Below are 19,873 nucleotides of genomic sequence, written 5' to 3'. Positions count from 1 at the left end.
TTGGTGGCAGCTGTTTCTGCCTCGTCTGCTCGTTCATCAAGAAAGTTTTTCTTGTCCTGTTTTGCACTTTTCACCCTTCATATCGGCCTCTTTGTATTTATTTTGCAGTTCTCTTGGAGTCTGTTTGCTTGGATATCCAGCAATTTTCCCTTAATATCTTTTCTCTTGTCGATTTTTGTCAGACCTTTGCGTGTTATCTACACTTTGCATCTATTTTTTAAAGCCAAGTACTTTTTTCTGCTGCTTTATCATACGTCGTCTTGATGTTTTTTTATTCAGTATTTACACCTTCAATATCAAAATTGAGGTCTTCAACCTTGTTCCTTAGTTCCAGTTGAAATTGAATTACAGTGTTTTCATATCTTAGTTTAGAGATGTTCATTTTCTTAGTATGTTGGCTTGACTGTTTCTTTTTCAGCTTTAATCGCATGGCTGTTACTACAAGGTAATGGTCTGAGTTGATGTCGGCTTTGCGATAAGCTCTAACATCTTTCAGAGATATCCTCCTCCATTTGTTGTTAATAATCATATATTCAATTTGTAAGTTTGTTGATGTTTTGTGTGGGAAGATCAGTTTGCTGTTTTGACATTCCTCGAGAAGTTTCTCCCCGTTGTCATTATTGGTTTCGCATCCATGTCTTCCAAGAACTTTCTGGAAGGCGGTGTTAAACTCCCAACTTTAGCACTGAAATAGTCTATTACTAGTAGTACATCATGTTAGGGTACTTTTGATATGGTTGTTTGAAGTTGTTCGTGCCATTCTTCTTTTATTTCCTTTTCTACATCATTAGTTGGTGTATAACACTGTATTATTGTCAGATTAGAATACTTGGAATTGAAGCGAGCACGCAGTAGTCGTTCGTTGATTGGTTTCCATTCCACAAGAGTGTTCACTTTCTCTTTGGGTATCATTACAGCCACACCATGAATGTGTTTATCTCCGTGTCCTGAGTGCAGGATGACTGTTCCACCATTAGTTTTTCTCCTTCCATTGTCTGTCCAGTGGGTTTCACTCACACCGAGGATAACAAGGGTTGAAGGTCTCTCTAGTGGATTGTACTGTTTTGGGTTCGGACATTCCATACTCCCACCTTCAAAGTGGATTTCGATCTTGGTAGACTCCTTTTCGCATTGTTAATGGTCATATCGCCATCTTGGTGGCTAGAGTACACTGTTAGATAGCCCTAGTAGTGAAAGTTCTTGCAGTTTCTGTAACAACTGAATATTTTACAGTATGCAGGTGTTAGCCCCAACCTCCACGCTGGTAGAGCGGGTTTTCTCCCTGGTTTGTCCTTCCCGTAGATGATTGCATTTACCCTGCTGAAGGAGGTCATCTTTCCAGTTTTCTGAGTTTTCTCCCATAGCCATTAACTGGGGATCGGGTTTGCAGGCCTCAGGGCGTGTCCATACACCGATGGGTCGTTCAAGGCGTACATTTTGAAAGGTCTATATAGCCTCCTCCTAGACCTTGTGTTTTACCATGAGACCACAAAAATCCAGTTATCATCTACCATCTCGAGGAGATTCTGGGACACGTGTATATGTCTTACTGTATGAGAGGCTATAGTTAGCAAGGATTGATTGTATATTGCTTAACGTCTTGCTCGGGAATTTTTCACTCATATGGAGACGTCACCAAGACCGGTAAAGGGCTTCAAATTTAGACCTTTGCTCGGCACTTACGGCCATTGAGCAGTGAGGGTTCTTTAGCGTGCGACACGGGACATCCGTTTTTAAGGTCATCTCCGAGGACCCGTGACATTCTCGCCTGATGCCGAGTGTTTGACGATGGAACTGTCACTACCTGTTTTAACGACTTCTAAAGGTCTGTCGTGGCCGGGATTCGAACCCCGGCCTTCCACATGCGGAGCGAACGCTCTAAGCCACCGCGGCGGCCTTTGCTTCCTTTTCGCAGCAAACTGCTATCCAACGGTGAGGCTGAAAGCGAGAATGACAAGCACAGACACCACACCGACTAGTATAAACAATAGCGTTACAAGGCAAGCTGAAACTGGCGAGCATTGACAGGCCCAACATTCCAGGCTATATGTTGTTCCACCAGCCATGTAAAAAAAAAATATGTCTTTCATTTTATCATTCATCATTGTACTCGTGAACATCAAATTATAATACTCGAGCGTGATATTGCTCTGATTTCTTGACATATCTAGTATTTTTCATATATTGTGACCTTAATTTTTAAGTCAATCATTTGTTTATGACATATTTTTGGTCCATCCTATGCAGCAACACCGAAAATAAATGCAAACAAACATTTCATTATAAAATACTAGATATGTCAAGAAATCAGAGCACTTTCCCCGAGTGGCAATTTTGTAACCAGGTTACAATAGGGACAATATTTTTGCCCTCTTTAGTGGAGTTGCAGGATAGGATGGACCAAAAATATGTCATAAACATATTGACTTAAAAAGGTCAAGATATGTAGACCCGGGGCTCAACATTCTAGAGAACTGAGGGTGAGGGGGGGGGGGGGGGGGGGGTTGTTAGCAAGCACCTGTGCAAGTGATAATGGAATATTGCTACATAAATATGGGAATTTGACGATAGAGAAGCTGAAATCTGTCAGTTTGTCGTTAATATTTATTTTCAATAAAATATCTATAATTATATGTATGTGGAGGACTCTTTGATGTCTTTTAATTTGAGTTCACAGGGATATATCGAATCGACTTATGAATGAAAATGATTATTATTGATAAATAAAACGTCGTTGATATATCTAAATGTCGAGTTGAAGACCACAGTCTAGACTTGCTCAAGTCTCTATGTTTAATAATCATTGCTCTCTTTAATACTTTTAATAATGCCAAACATAGTTTGGTGACATTAAGTATGGTAGAGAGCAGATATTTAGACTTCTGAAACACAAAAAAATTTGAACGAAATGATAAAGTAATAAAAACAACATAGCGACTTGAGCAAGTCTAGCCACAGTCGGCTAGCTGCAGAACTGTAGCTCTCTGAAAAAATATTTTGACATATCTGTTATGTCAAATTATTTTTTCAGAGAGCTACAGTTCTGCAGCTAATAGTCGGCAAGAAATTTTTTTCTTCTCATGTATAACGAAACATTCAGTGAACGACGTGTGAGAATACCCGACTAAACACGGATTGAATTATTCTTCGATGTTTATTGTTTTTATTTGATGTAGATCTATTAAAAATAATAAGACAAAAAAAAAAAAAACTCTTAAAGGTAAATGAACTTAACGTCTTAGGTATATTTGAACATATTTTTCTTCTATTTTTTGTCGTAAACCTTGTTTATTATGCAATTAGAATAAGGTATTGCATTGCAGTTCGAATTATCTCAAGTATGCATGCAGCATATGTTAAGCCGTATGTCATCACATGATACAGTTTCAACTAACTTTTATAAATCAATGATCAGCGAACAAAGATAGATTATTAATTATTGCACATACAGGGTTGAAGAGAACATAATGGCTGAAAAACAAGGAAGGACGCCAGAACTCAAAAGTGAAACCCCAAGTCCTTCAGAGAAGAAGTCTAAAAAAGAGAAAAAGTCTAAGAAAGAAGGAAAGCAAGAGCCACCTAATGAAAATACAGAAAAATCAGATCCAAGTCAACCCCAGAAAAGTAAAGCAGAATTAAAGGCAGAAAGAAGAGCCAAACAAGTGAGTGTCACATGAGTGATGTAGATTGTCCACCGTTCCGTAGGTCTTCAATTAAGCAGACCATAAATAGAGCTCAAAATAGCATGTATGTAGACAGCAGGTTTTGTCCTGAATATATGTTCAGACTAAATGGATCTATCTGTGTGCCATGCATTCATGCAGTGAGATACAGCAAAGCAGGGTTCAAACTTGTCTAAAATGAATTGGAATTGGCCACTTTGGCAATCTAATTAAAATCATATGTTGGGGTTCTATTTACTATCTACTTCACCACTAATGTTAGTGGTAAAGTGTGTAGTAAATTGAACCTGCACAGATGCCATTTTGGCTCCTGTGGTTTCAAATTTAGGGGCCCATCAATAAACTTCCTAGCTCACAACTCAAATACAGACATGGCTTGAAATAATTGATGGTCAGGCCAGGGCCAAGTTTTACTAAAGGTTGTGTTTTGTTGTAAATGCAGACATAAACGTAGGCTTTACGATTGATTTTATGGGTGTGGAAACTCTGTTTTACGGAAGGGCGCAAGTGCTGCCGTAAACGTAGCATTAATTGTAGGTTCTGACGTATATTATGACTATAATTCATACATATAGTTTTGACAAAAGTAGAATAGGGATAGTATATATACATGTATATATATATATAATAAGTATATATATACATGTGTGTGTGAATTTTGTACATTCAAAATGATTGATTGATTGTATCTTGTTTAACGTTTTGCTCGAGAATTTTTCACTAATATGGAGACATCACCAAGACCAGTGAAGGGTTTCAAATTGAGACCTATGCTCGGCACTTACGGCCATTGAGCAGTGAGGGTTCTTTAGCGTGCCACACCTCCTGCGACATTGGACATCCGTTTTTAAGGGCATATCCGAGGACCCGTGACATTCACACCTGATGTCGAGCGTTTGACGATGGAACTGCCACTACCTGTTTTATCGACTTAGGTCTGTCGTGGCCGGGATTTGAAACCCGGCCATCCGCATGCGGGGTGAACGCTCTAATCTCTAGACCACCGCGGTGCTTTAAATTCAAAATGATTACACTTGCTTTTCTATACAAACTATAGTAGATACCCAAAGCATTGCAATATTGGAATAAAATGCATTGTTGTCTGTTTTCGTGTGGTACCGTAGACCAATTTGTATTTGTTTTATTAGTGTAATAGATAACATGTTTTATGATTTGACAATGTGTGTTTTATAACCATAGCCTGATAATATAGGAATGGGATATTTTGTTACCAACGAAATGTATGTGACTATGTACAGTGTACATTAAAACACTTTAACCCCCCTTTCTTGTCAGAATAGCAATCCACGTCGTTACAATATTTCAAAATACGGATTGCATTATAATAGAAGTTACATCAATGGCTTACGATTATTTGATAAAAAATAAATTATCTCAGTGAGAATGAGATGCTTTGAATACACAAAGTGCATCACAGTGCATGTTGAGCATTACGCAATTTAAGGTTAGTGTGACATCAACATTAATGTAGAAAATGATTCAGATCTATATTTTTTGTTAGGCGGATCTTTGTGTTCAAATGTTCTACAACAGATATACATCCGATTTTATTAGCTCTTCTGAGCCGAACGCTGAAAGAGCTAATCATATGGCCATATGTCTGGCGTGCAGTGTGCGTCAAATTTTTTGAAAAAGGGCTATATCTCAAGAACCCTTTGGCCAATTTTTGTCAAAGTTGTCACAGGGTATCCTTGGCCCAAGGGCTTTCATTTGTACTAAAACTAGGGTTGTGACCCTTTAACAAGGGGAGATAATTAGGAAAATGCAAACAAAAGTAGTGGTTGCTAAAAAATCTTCTTCTCAAGAACCACTGGGTAAATTATCACCCAAACTTATGCATAAGGATGAGGATAGGTTGTAGATAAAAAATTGTTCAAGGCATCATCCTGGGGAAAAGGATGTGGTCTCAAGGTCACTTCAAAGTTGACCTTAAATTTTGTTTTGTTAAAACTTTGATATTTTGCTTAGTATAAGGACTAGGATCATCAAATTTTGTCAGTTGATGCATCTTAGGATCTAATATCATGTTTTCCTCAAAAGTAGGTCATATCCACTGGTTCAGAGGGACAGTAAAAGTTCTCGATTGATCAATTTGAAGTTGATAGCCCAAGTGACACGTAAATAATTTTAAAAAAAAATGATTTCTAGTCCTTATGTCAGGTATGCAGAGCTTGCTCGTTCATCAGAGTTGCCAAAAATTATTACTGCTTAACAAAAACCAATCAGCAGTAGCCGATCTTACAGACCCAAAATTAACTATTGCACATACACCACAAAGAAATCTATTGTTGTGTAGATGAGCAACCAAGTTTTAATTTTTTTGGTCCCACTGTCCAATATAAATTTTTTTCTCACAATTCATACTCTGTATAAAATGTTTGTTTAATTATGTGACTGCAAGATGAAACTATCAGTTTTATAAATACATGTATTTGTACTAATTATCAAAATTAAGTTTTTAAGAAGTAGAAGGTCGTCTTCATGGTTACAAGTTCAAATATCGGTGTATCATTGCATTTCGTAATGTTGAATTACATAGACATATGAAATATAAAAACCTTCTCTCTGATAGCTTCAAAACATGATCATTCATAAAGTTTTTGCAGAAGTAGGCAAAAGATCAATGTCTCAAAGTCAAGTATGATTTACTCTGGCATAAAAAAAAAACTTGTCACAACTGGTACAGATGAAAACTTGAATTCTGACATCATTATTGCTGTTTGATAAGACATAAGTCACTCTAAGCACTCTATGCTATTGGCAATAATGAAGTTTCTGAAAAGTCGGTCAAAGTAACAAGGTCAAATATAGTGTAACTGTTACAGATGAAAAGGAATTTCTACAAAGTATACATGGAGGAAATGTTTGGGTTTTTTTTTTAAAGAACTCTTTCCTACATATACATAGACAATGGCCAATTTCAAAAGTGGGTCAGTTACATAAAATTTTGGTATAGATAAATCAATTTTTTCTCAAGAATCAAGAATATCAGATTTAATTTTCTTATAGAAATATTTCAGCACTTTGTCCATGGTTTAGAATTGATAAATTGTTTCTTCACTGTTGACTATTAACAGATTAACGGATACAATTTTGAAATTCTTTAAATTGGCTGAAAGAGGTTATTATTAAAAATGTTTTAAAAAGATACTCAGAGATAAATTTATTCTCATGTTAGGAAGCCCAGAGAGCAGCCAAGCAAGAGAAAAAGGATGCTGGTGCTGCATCTGGAGGGAAAAAGGAGGGTTCTGGTACAAACACCAAGAAAGATACCCCTTCATCAACCTCGGGGAAGGAAGCTTCCTCTGCCTCAGGAGTGAAGAAGGAACCGAAAAGGGTCCCTGATCACCTGAAAGCTGATGATGCAGAAACCCAGAAACGAGTTGCAAAGAGATTAGAAAAACAGCACCTTCCACAGCGGACTGTCGCGCAGCGTAAAGTCCGTCTGTTCAACCACCTCCATCAGTATGAGAGGGAAGTCTCCCTAACGCAGTCATTTTCGTAAGGAATTTTCTTTGACATAACAACAATGACATATAAGTCTGGTTATCGCAATTAGTATATTTTCCAGGACCTATGTATTTACATGTACATGTATGTGCGGAATAAAGATGAAAATATTTATTTTTATAAAGTTTTTCCTCTGGTGGAGTACATCCTGTTATCATCAAATTGGGACTGCAGTATGCAGAGGGAGTAATATGTGGGTCAAATGCCCGCTGTCTAGCCATGCTAGCAGCATTTAAACAGGTAAATGAAACTACATTTATTTCTATTAAACTTGAATGCTTATGCATAAACAAACCATGCATCAATCTGTTAACTTTCCACATTTTGACATCATCAAAAACCACAGGGCTCTTTACAACCATTATTGGGATTAATGGAATCCTTCATTAGTATGAGTGTGGGATTAGGAAATTCCACCAAGGGGACAAGATTCACTGTGAATCCCAGTCAAGGATGAGGCTTTTACAAAAAAAAAGAATTCCCTATCCCACGCAAGTAAATAATGAAGGATTATTTCTATCTACATTTTAGTACATTAATTCAGGACCTTAGAGAAGATTCAAAATCCTCATTTGAACTTACGGGATATTTATTTCTTGAATAGTGCATTTAATTCTTTAATTTTACACTGTAGATTACTTTCTTTTTTCTTTTATTCTGACAGATGATTGAAATACATCTTTTGCGTGAGACACTGGTTATTTTATTAGATTGATGTACCTGTGATGCTTCTTGCTGATAAACTTAAGATACACACTTCAAATGAGCTATTGTTTCTTTTGTATAGGTAATTCAGGACTATACAACTCCCCCACAAAAAGAACTCTCAAGAGACCTGGAAGCCAAGTTGAAGCCATATATTAGGTATAAAGAACAGTGCAGTGCTACAAAACTGTATGAACAGTGAAATGATTTTTTTCATAAAGACATGGCTTAGGAACTTTTTGAGATACACATGTATGATATCTACATGTACATCTTGACGTGGTATCACCGTCAGGGTCACAGGTTCTATCTCTGTTACACTGTGTCTGACAATTTTAGGCCTATAAATACAAGTGCACTTACTACTCATGGTTCTAATTTGCATTTTCACTTTCAGTGACACAAGGAAGATGTTAAAAAGTGTATAAATTTGTATAAACAGTATTTATCTTAATATATTTGAAATAGTAATTGTGGGGAGTCAGTCATGTGATGAAATCCTGTGAAGCTTAAAGGATTTCTCAGTAGATCTGATCACATATTGCCCCACTTCATTACCCAGTAAATTTTTTAATGGTTATTACTCTCCCCTCTTTCAAAAAGAGGGGGCATATTGTTTAACACCTGTAGATCAAGTCTTTTTCACTCAATATCTAAAGAATACTTTGCTTGACAGTTACCAGGCTTGGTACTGTGGTTTCCCCAAGAGAGAAGATGACCCCTATTGATTTTCAGGTCACAAGGTTAAAGATCAAGGTTTGGTCTATAGAGCAAGTCTTGTCCGCTCAATATCTAAAGAACCCTTTCCTTGACAGTTATCAGACTTGGTACTGTGGTTTCCCCTAGAGAGAAAATGACCCCTATTGACTTTCAGGTCACAAGGTCAAGGGTCAGTATGTAGACCAAGTTTTGATTGCTCAATATCTAAAGAGCCATTTGCTTGATATTTACCAAATTTGGTACAGTGGTTGTCCCTATATACATGTAGTAGGTGACCCTATTGATTTTCAGGTCAAGGGTCAAACTGAACACAGTAAGATATTGTCTGTTTACAGCGAATTACAAAAGACCAGTTGAGTTTTCAATTGCCTGCTGGATTGATCAACAGACTTTACAATTTGGTCAGCAAAGTATCACATTTGGTCTGAATTTAGGTCACAAAGTTACTCAGGTATGACAAAGAATTGACAACTTTTTTTCTCAGTGTGAGTGACAACCCAATAAATAAGATGATTTAACACTTCAGTTTTACTGATTATATCAGGAAAAAGAATTTCTCTTAAGTGTATAAGTTAATAATTTCTTTGTTAAAATATCTCTCCATCTTATTTTTTTCACGGTTATAAGCTTAATAGGTGTTGTAAAATTCCCAAAGGCAGATGTGCACTAACCAACCCTAAAAACTATAAATATAATAGAAAGACTGAACTTAATAACAAGAATTCTATTGGTCAGAAACAGTAACAATAGAAGAGTTTTCTGGAAGTTTTCTTTGTGATATGAATGGAATGACCTCAAATATAGATTGACAAACAGATGAATGGTACATGTACATGTGGACACTTTGTGAGATGTCTAATGAATTTTTCTAAAAAGTGAAATTGATAAAGAGTTTAGTAAAGTTCAATTTAATCAATAAAAAATTGTATTTGAGAGAGAGAGAGAGAGAGAGAGAGAGAGAGAGGAGAGAGATAATGCACCCTTTTCTTTACTTAGAGTAATCAAAAGTATTTTTGAAAGAAAAATATAATCAAATTTGATTTTATTCCAAATTTATTGATTAAAAAACACTTGAAATAATGTTTCAAATGAGAGAGAGAGAGAGAGAGAGAGAGAGTGCACCTTTAATTAAACATGTTAAAGTAATCAAATGAATACCTGAGAGAGAAATATATTCAATTTGATTTAATTGATGTTCACTTTGAAAAAAAAAATCCTAGGGAAATAGCTGCAAAAGACACTGAAATCAACTCAGATTTACCTGTAAAAGCAATTTACACTTGAGTAACTTTGTGACCTAAATTCAGACCAAATGTGATTCTTGGCTGACCAAATTGTAAAGTCTATTGATCAATCCAGCAGGCAATTGAAAACTCAACCGGTCTTTTGTAATTCGCTGTAATATATTGAGAATGCTTTCCTTGACAGACATCAAACTTGGTTCACGGGTTCCCCCTAAGAAGTAGATGTCAGTAAGATATTGTCTGTTCGATATCTTGAGAACTCTTTACTTGACAGACATCAGACTTAGTACACTGGTTCTACCTCAGGAGTAGATAACCCTATAGATTTTGAGGTCACAAGTTCAATGGTCAAGCTACTCTGGACATAAGATATTGCCTGCTCAGTGTCACACGAACCCTTTGCTTGTTCTTGTTACATCCTAATCATATGTTTTTATCCAGTTGGTGTCTCTGCTTTGAACTGGCATCTTATATTATAACCTTTGTCTTAACCAAAATTACATCAGGGATTGAAGTTATTTTGTTTTGATTTGTTGATATAACAAAGGAATACCGCAAGTGCTTGGATTTGTGAATGAAAGTACTAATAACTATTAGAAATGAAATCAAACATTTTTAAATATTTTTCTTCCACAGTTTCTTGAACCAGTGTCGCTTGATGTCCGTCAGTATGGGAAATGCAGTCAAGCATCTGAAGCACCATATAACTCATATACCCAATAACCTACACGACCATGAGGTTAGTATTGAACATTTACATCCAAATCTTTACTATGTGCGAGTCATTTAAGAATAGCATCAGATGTTTTTTAAAAAACTGAATACAAGTATTTTTATTATTCCCCACCCACACACACACACACTGCAAACAAAGTTTAGCGTATATAAGTATCAGCTTGTCCATCTGTCTGTTCGTCCATCTGTCTTTGGACATGACTTTTTACTGATATTTTCTAAATGACTAGTGCATGGATTTTCTGATACTATTGATAAACATCAAGCTCCAAGGAAATTTAGTATATCCTGTAACCTGTATTCAGGTGAAACATGAATAATGTTGAAACTGAAATCTTTCTGGTCTTCAACTATACATCTCAAATATGTCCCTGTATGAATGAGCCCAGTGGGGGATCCTGTTAGCTCTAGTTTGTGTTTATTCATTCTTTATTTGTTGCAGCAAAGAATTAACATCTTGACGTACATTTAATCATTGTCCATCTTTCAATATGATAATTGCAGCTGATCATTACACAGCCAATTAAGCCCCAAGCTGGGATAAGGAGGGACATGTCAGTGCTAATCACCGAGTTGTCCAGTCATGGTTTTTTTTAATTGTTATCAATTACTTTCTTGCAGGAATTTACTGTACTGATATGGTCACAAGTGATCGAATGCTTGGATAATGTATAAATAATTTGCACCCCAGGGTATCAATAGTAAATTTTAACTTTAACAATTATATATCATAGGACTAAATTCTACTTTTTGAGATTCAAAATATCAAGAGTAATTTTGTTTGCCAATATTTATATAAGGGATAAAACAGGATCAGAAGATTACTTTGAGAGATCGAAAAGTTTGAGATATTGAAGTTCGAGTCACAAAGTCACCTGTATGTGATTTGTGAACATGGTGCTACTCACCTGCCAACATGTTAAATATACCAATTACTCAGCAATTTGGAGCCATTGAAAGTCACTTGTATATTTCGGTCTCTTTGGTATCATATTGAATTCAGTCTATACTATAGCGTCGAAATTATGCAACACGGGTATACATTTAGCATATTTCTGCACATAATGTGTAATGGCATTGCCACTTGTCATTAGTTTGTTACCCCCCTTGATATAAAATTACAGGGGACACAGTAACTTACCTGTGAGTATATTCATTTGTTAAAATGTTGTGGACTCCATATTTAGGTTACTTCTGGTATTCCATATTTGAGTATCCTACTTGTCATAGAGATGACAGGTGAAGAGAAGATTCATATTTATCTATTTTGTGTTGAAAGGTTATAGGTTAAGGTCACAAACAGTAACAATAATCCAGTGTTGTAAAAACCTCATAAAGTGAACTGTTCCAGATTTCAGTATGCTACTTATTTCAGAGATGATCAATGGAGAGAAGAAGACCCTTATTTCATATCTGGGTCAAAAGGTCATGTATATAGAGGTCAAGGTTATAAGAAGTTATCTCGTGCAATAACAATGTTATGTATACCATATACAGAGAATACTTTATCAGATTTGAGTACCTTGCATGCTAGATAGATGGATGGTGGAGAGGAAAGATCATTACATGTATAAACAAAAATCCAGTGTAGCATACCATAGAAAAAAAGACTACCAGAGGAAAAAAACAGTTCTAAGTTCACATACTTCAACATAGTTGACGAGTGGACAGATTAGATTTATATGAATTTTTCTCATCAGGGCTCGAAACTAACTTTTTATGTCACCAGTCCAGTCGGGCTGATACGGCTTATTTTCAACCAGTCTGCAGAAAAGTTTACCAGTCCACCAATGTTTTCCAGAAATCATAAAACATTTCGTTAATGTTATTCAAATAAAATAATAGGGGTTTAACTCGATATGCCTCAGACAATATTGCAATACTAATCAGGTTCATCAGATATCTATAGAGGAATACCAAAGGCATGTTTAAGATTCGATAAGTTTTTCAAAATGACGTTTTAGAAAATTGACCAGTCCCATCGGACTAACTAAAACAAATATCGGTCTGTCCGCCAAACTTTTAACCAGTCACGGACTGACGGGCATATGTTAATTTCGATCCCTGCTCATTAATGCTTTATGACAAAAATCTGTGATCCCATTGATTTTTAAAGTGAATTGAAAGGTCAAGGACCCTGGATTGGAATTTCCAATATGTTAGTCTCATGAGGGGATGCCCCTTTCTGGGAAGCTGCCAGTTTAATTAAACTTATTTTCAAGCAATCAGATTAGAATTGGATCTTCCATCAGCTACCCGGTTTTCGATACGTTGTGGATGGAAGATCTAGTTTTAATTAGATTGATTTTCAAGTTATTGCATTATATTTTCAGGCTAAACGCAAACTATTGGATACCATTGATAATTACATTAAGGAAAGGATAATCCTCTCTGCTGAAGCTATTTCAAAATATGTCAAGGATGAGGAGAAAATAAAAGATGATGATGTTATTCTTGTTTATTCATGGTAAGTCCAATTTATGTTAGTCTGCTGGTCATGTTTGAGTGATTGCACTGGTTACTTACCAAGATAATGGATGATGGCTTAAAATTCTTACTTTCAGTAACTTTGAAATTGTATTTCCTCTTTGATTTATTAGATATTCATTTGGCCTATAAATGCTACCATTATATCACACGGTAGTGTATAAAGTAGAAAACTATGATAAAATTACAGTAATATAAGGCCAAAAAAAAAAAAATAGTTTCTCTGGCCAAAAATTTCAAATTCTCATGATGCAGGCGTTTTTTTTTTTACTGCGTGAGTCGTCTCTCCTTTTTATGTTGACTGTAGCATGAGTTCCCTTTCCTTTCTCATGTACATGTTTAATATATAGAATATGCAATAGAATTTTTATTTATATGGAAAAATAGCTTTACATTACTTAATATTAAATATATACTATTATTTTTAAACGCTTGCACAAAAATGAATATGCATTCAATAATTGTTTTATCAAAAATATATTTACAATTTTATTAAAACCTTCGGAAAGTTTACCAGAAAAATCTATAGCAATAGCAAAAGAGTTACCTCAATTACACAAATGAATATAAATTGGGGGGAAAAAATTCATACGGTACCTTATCAATGAATGTGACTGGGTCTGAAAAACAATTGATTATTATTATTATTATTTTTGCCTAATGTAAGTAATCCAAATAAGGACTGTATGAGTTTTAGTCAGATAAGAGGATTTATTTTATTCTTTCAGTTCTTCAATTGTACGTAGAGTGCTGTGTGATGCTTGGAATCAAGGGAAGAAGTTCAAGGTCATTGTGGTGGATGCTCGACCAAAAATAGAAGGTACATGCATGTTCTTAATTTTAATTTAGGAGGTCGAATGTCATGGTCACAGTACCATATATACTCGAATATAAGTTGATCTGTGTGTAATTTGAGGACCCATTTTTCAGATAAATTTTTTAGGTATTCTTTTATAATTTTTAGGTATTCTTTTATAAGTCAGATTTAACTTTTTATCAGATTGCCATTAACTCAATACCTACTTTTTAGCAAGAGTTGCTTCTCTTTCATATGTAGTATATAGGATAGAAGAGAAAATCTTTGGCTGGACCGGGAATTAAACCCGGGACCCCTGCATTACTAGTCAGGTGCTCTAACCACTGAGCTACCCAGGCTGATATCTACGGTCCGTATAGCCCTAATTAAAATATTCCTCCCACCTTAATTTGTCTTCACCCTTGAGGATACACACAACCCAGATTCTTTTTGCCCCTGGCAGGTGTTTCATTTGCAAATGCAGGGGTGGTCAATAGCACCAAATGTAGTATATGAAAGAGAGGAGAACATCTGGGGCTGGACAGGGAATCGAACGTGGACTCCTGCATTACTAGTCAGGTGCTCTAACCACTGAGCTACATTGTACCCAGGCTGATATCCGCAGTCCGTATAGCCGGGGCCTAACTATTATACATATATATTTTTTCTGAACACCGATCTCAATCTTTATTACTGATAACTCCATGTTGAATACACAGAATGAATAAGAAAATAATTTTACATACCAATAGTTTGTTTTCCTTCATTTTTTGTCGCTTCAACATGGTAATTGGACCTATAATTTTATTCCATTAAATTGGATATCTTGAAATGAAAATTTAGTTACGAGATGCTCACTGCCCAAGCTATTTAACATGAGGGAGTGTTCACAGCCCAAGCCATCCTTCAGGTAAAGCAGTCAAATTATTGGATAATCAATGAAATAAAGTAGTTCTGACAGTTATAATATAGAATTGGCATTTATCCAGCTGTAGGCGCCCCATTAATTGTTTGACAATGATGTACCATACTGCAGTCCTTGTTTACACAAGCCTCTATCTTAAAATGGTTATTACAGGTAAATAGAATTTTAAAATCATATCCACAAGTTAATATGTAGTGAATATTTAGTGCACTAGTTCCATGCAATGAAAAAAAAAATCAATATATGCACCCAGGGGTGCATAAGCCGAGTTGCATGGGATACATTGTAAAGTCAGGAATGATGTGGCATATTTATAATTGTGAAGAACTAATTTCAGTTTTAAACTTTTCAAGTTACTGTCCGGAAACCATATTTGTCTAAAGTTTTCAATCTATTTTTGGTCACTGTGACCTTGACCTTTTTTCTCCAAAATCAATAGGGGCCTTGCTTTGCTGGTATCCAACAATATAACCAAGTTTCATTTGATTCAAATTAAAAAATTTCAAGTTTTTCTCCGGAAACCTTTTTTTTTGTTTTTTGGAATATTAAATCTATTTTCGGTAACTGTGACCTTGACCTTTGACCCATTTTCTCCAAAATCAATAGGGTCTTCCTTACCTGGTACACAACAATATCTATAAGTATCATTTGATTCGGATTTAAACTTTCTGAGTTAACATCCGGAAACCAAATATTTCTGAAATTTTCATTCTATATTCGGTCACTGTGACCTTGACCTTTGACCTTTTTTCTCCAAAATCAATAGGGGTCTTCCTTACTTAGTACCCAACAATTTTTCAAAGTTTCATTTGATTCAGATTTAAACTTCCTGAGTTATCATCCGGAAACCAAATATTTCTGAAATTTTCATTCTATATTCGGTCACTGTGACCTTGACCTTTGACCTTTTTTCTCCAAAATCAATAGGAGTCTTCCTTACCTAGTACCCAACAATATATTAAAGTTTCATTTGATTAGATTGTAAACTTTTCGAGTTATCATTCGGAAACCAATTGTTGACGCCCGCCCGCCCACCCGCATCACCAAACCAATAGCAGAGTTCAACTTCGTTGCAACTCGGCTAAAAATACAGAATATCGACATACTTTGCTACTGGTATGCCAAATTGAGCTCATTCTTAGTGAAATGTTCACATCAAAAATGTTGTATTTTGACTATAATTGACATGTTGTACAACTGATAAATTAAATATACAAATGTATCTCCAGTAATGGCTATGCAGTGGTCAATAATTAGGAGTGTTATTTGCTGTTTAAATGATCACTCATCTCAATTCAATGTTTGAATTGACATAATTAACACATTAAAAACGCCATCAGATGTTACAATTTCCAAGTTGTGTGGCAAGAAAAAACTATTGGTTGTAGTATACATGTATTAGTTGGACACAGACTTCAAAGTCAAAATTTTACTCCCTAAGAAACTGATTTATGTGCGAGTATATGTGGTAGTTAGACAAAGCTGTATTGTATGCCTCATGCTGAAACATCATTATCCCTAGAAGTGCAATTTTTCGAAATGCTATTTAACATAATTTCTCCTCAGGTAAGGAGATGCTAAGAAGACTGGTGAGGGCTGGCATCCCATGCACCTACATCATGATCAATGCTGCTTCATACGCAATGCAAGAGGTCAGTGACATAGTCATTTTATATATACTCTCATTTGTTCAGAAGCAATCCGAATGTGATGTTTGATATTTTGGAAGTTTCTGTAAATATCTTAAAAGTCACAGCCAGAATTAAATACAGGACATGTAATTTATTCAGCATTTATTAAATATTATTTCCAAAACATTATCAAGAGCTGTAATGGTAAGGTACTTTTAAATTTGATAGGCCACCAAGGTGATGCTAGGAGCCCATGCCCTGCTGGCTAATGGCTGTGTCATGTCGAGGGTAGGGACCTCTCAGATAGCCCTGATAGCCAAAGCCTGCAATGTACCAGTCCTTGTGTGCTGCGAAACGTACAAGTTCTGTGAGCGAGGACAGACAGATTCCTTTGTGTATAATGAACTAGGTAAATATATATGAAAAGTAAATTCACGAGATTGGTTTACATCTTAAAATTCTCCAGAGCAATCTGTAATGATACAGTAAAATATCTACATGTAATGAATTTCTGATGCTAGAAATTCTTACACAGTTTCTAATTCTTTGTGCCTGCAGTATTAAAACAGAAATATGGCTAACTGCACTACATTTCTGATATAAGATAATTGGTACATGTATTATCCATTTATTCACTGCCTGCTTAACATAATAACACGGATATACATGTACATGTACACTGTATTTAATAGATAGCCTGCTATTGTATCGCTTGTATGCCTTGAAATATTTGTCTTCCTCCTTCACAGGTGACCCTGATGATCTAGTGTTCATTGGAAGTAAGACACCCTATCTAAATGACTGGAGGGACTACAGCTCTTTGACCCTGTTGAATCTAGTCTATGATGTGACCCCTCCAGAGTTCATCTCCTTGGTGATAACTGAACTAGGACTGATTCCGTGTACTTCTGTTCCTGTTGTTCTTCGCATGAAACAGGCAGAAACAAATGAAACTTGAATATTTCAATTAAATTATCTTACTCTCTGGAGTATGCAGTTTCGATTTGAATTACATTTACAAGTATGTGGATTGTAGAGACATTTTCTCATGCAAACAACAAGAATACCATTCACATATGATACTTACCAATGCTATGTAAAATACCAATTTATTTTCAACTCACCGGATTACCACCCCACCCCACTAATGATACCTAAGGTCTAAGGTGGGGCCACAAAAGGTTTTCAAAGTTTTACATAGTACTTTATAGAAAAATTCTTTAAAAATCTTTCGATATCAGCAATATTTGACTTTTCCTTTTCCATTTAAATACCTAGCCGAGCAGCTCTGTAGGTTAGAATACCGACTTCTGAACTGTAGGTTACAGGTTCGAGTCCAGCAGGGGTTTTAAATTTTTTTCAGATTACCTTCTACTAAAACTGTATTTTTACAAAATAAAGTAAATTTGAAAATTTTCAACTTCAAAATATTGTTGTACATATCCTCCACTTTTCATCTACATCAAATTTCTCTGGTGTAGCATACCTCCTTAAACAATGCTTTCATGAATGTTTTATACACAATTATTTTACCATTAAAAGGGCCACAACAGACCATAAATCTTTATATTTACTAGGCTTTCAATGTGAAAATCTTCCCAAGTCAAGGGTTTCTGATCCACTTTGCGCCACACAAGTGGAGCAGATCAGAAACCCTTGACTTGGGAAGATGCATTGTGACATGATAAATGGAGAAGTTTTTTTTTTTTTATTAACCTAGACCTTTCAGGAAAGTTGATGAATAAAGACACCTATAGATTTTTTGGTCCAAAAGGTCAAGGTCACAGCAGATGTTTAACAGCAAGGTCATGTTAGTCATATTGGTGTTAAATCATCTGCATTTGTGTGAATATGAGGGTCAGTTATGTAGTGACTTTAGGGATAGGTTGGGACAACAATATGGGGTTAAAATATTTTCATGGGAATAAATATTAAAATAAAATGAAAAGGTCAACATTTGAACAACAGCAGAGTCAAAGTAACTCAGGTGAGCTAAGTGGTCCATGGATCTCTTGTTTTTTGTGTAGAGTAATCTCCCTTTGGATAGTGCTTTTTTAAAATTATAAACAACTTTAATGGCTTTTTTTTTTTTATTGCAAGTAAACTAGAAAAATCAGGAAAGGTTCCCCACTGAAATTAATTCATTTATTACATGTACTAGTGCTAATGACGTGAATCCATTAACATTTGTAATGAAAGAGGAGTGAGCATGTTCTTTTTCTAAATTGGCATTTCCATGTTCAACTGCAACTACCTTGTATAAAATCTTCAAAAGTAGTAAACTTGATGGGAAAGTCTGCTGTAACCTTGACCTCATAACCATAAAAAGTCTATATGTATCTTTCTTTCATGATCAACTACATGTACCTTTTCATAAAATAAAAACTTGAAGGCTTCTGTGGTGGAAGTTTCAAGATGTTGAGTCACAAAAAATGTGATGATGGACATACAGATGCCCATAATGTATAGGTGTCGTCCTTGTTGGGATCTGGGATTAAATAGGTCCTCAGTACCCCTTACTTGTCAGAAGAGGCGACTAAATGGGGAGGTCCTTCAGATGAGACTGCAAAAACAGGCTGTGTCACAGCAGGTGTGGCACGTTAAGATCCCTCCCTGCATAAAGGCTGTTAGCGCCAAGCTTAGGCCTTAATTTTGCAGCCTTTCATCGGCCATGGTGATGTCTCCATATGTGTGAAAAATTCTCGAGTGAGACGTTAAACAATATTTAATACCTACCTTTCTGTAGAGTATGAAAGCTGTATGTTGAAAACCTTTCAAGATATTGTGTCACAATGAAAGTGTATATATTAAACTTGAGTTCTGGAGAATCACAAGGTCATAGATCATGATATGAAATGAACCGCCTTGCTATAAGAAATCTGTATACAAAATATGAAAACTCTACCTTAAATAGTTCCAGAGATATTTTTAAAATAGTGATATTTTTATTAGAAGGTCAAACAAGGTTTTGCCATGAAGATTCTATAAAAGTTCAGGAGATTGATTAGGTCAAGGTCACAAGATCAATACGATTGTATCACAGGATCCTGTCGTAAAGAATTAATATACACAAAATGTGAAAGCCCTACCATGAATAGTTCCAAAGATATTAAACAGGTTATGTTTTCTTAAAAGTAGACCAAATCACAAGGTCATTGTATGAAATGAAAGGTCTTGCCATAAGAAATTTATATACAAAATATGAAAGATCTACCCAAAATAATGATTTTAAAAAAGAAGGTCCAATGCCAAGGTCACACTTCATGAAATAATAAGGTCTTGCAATAAAAATCTTCCCAAGTCATGGGTTTCAATGTTTATGTGGAGCAGAGCAGATCAGAAACCTTTGACTTGGGGAGATGGCCATAAAGAATCTAATGATACAAAGTATGAAAGGCCTACCTTAAACGAGCGGA

The 19,873-nt window shown here is 35.5% G+C and overlaps 1 protein-coding gene across 2 annotated transcripts; it reads left to right on the top strand.

The window, feature by feature from the left end:
* Nucleotides 1-3,078: 3,078 nt before the first annotated feature.
* On the top strand, nucleotides 3,079-17,877 carry LOC125645679 (translation initiation factor eIF-2B subunit delta-like). Of its 2 annotated transcripts, none has more exons than XM_048871440.2 (11): nucleotides 3,079-3,220; nucleotides 3,452-3,662; nucleotides 6,883-7,205; nucleotides 7,340-7,454; nucleotides 8,002-8,078; nucleotides 10,520-10,622; nucleotides 12,952-13,085; nucleotides 13,834-13,925; nucleotides 16,393-16,478; nucleotides 16,686-16,866; nucleotides 17,207-17,877. In XM_048871440.2, the coding sequence occupies exons 2-11, from the start codon at nucleotides 3,468-3,470 to the stop codon at nucleotides 17,413-17,415; spliced, it is 1,515 nt and encodes a 504-aa protein (XP_048727397.1). In that variant the 5' UTR covers nucleotides 3,079-3,220; nucleotides 3,452-3,467; the 3' UTR covers nucleotides 17,416-17,877. The 2 variants fall into 2 exon arrangements, with proteins under 2 accessions (XP_048727397.1, XP_048727398.1); XM_048871441.2 differs by having other exon boundaries at nucleotides 3,111-3,242.
* The last annotated feature ends 1,996 nt before the right edge of the window (nucleotides 17,878-19,873 follow it).

The sequence above is a fragment of the Ostrea edulis genome, chromosome 6 (genome assembly GCF_947568905.1).
Source record: "Ostrea edulis chromosome 6, xbOstEdul1.1, whole genome shotgun sequence".
NCBI lineage: Eukaryota > Metazoa > Mollusca > Bivalvia > Ostreida > Ostreidae > Ostrea > Ostrea edulis.
The sequence above is the reverse complement of the archived record's forward strand: the minus strand, read 5'-3'. Positions and strand labels throughout refer to the sequence as shown.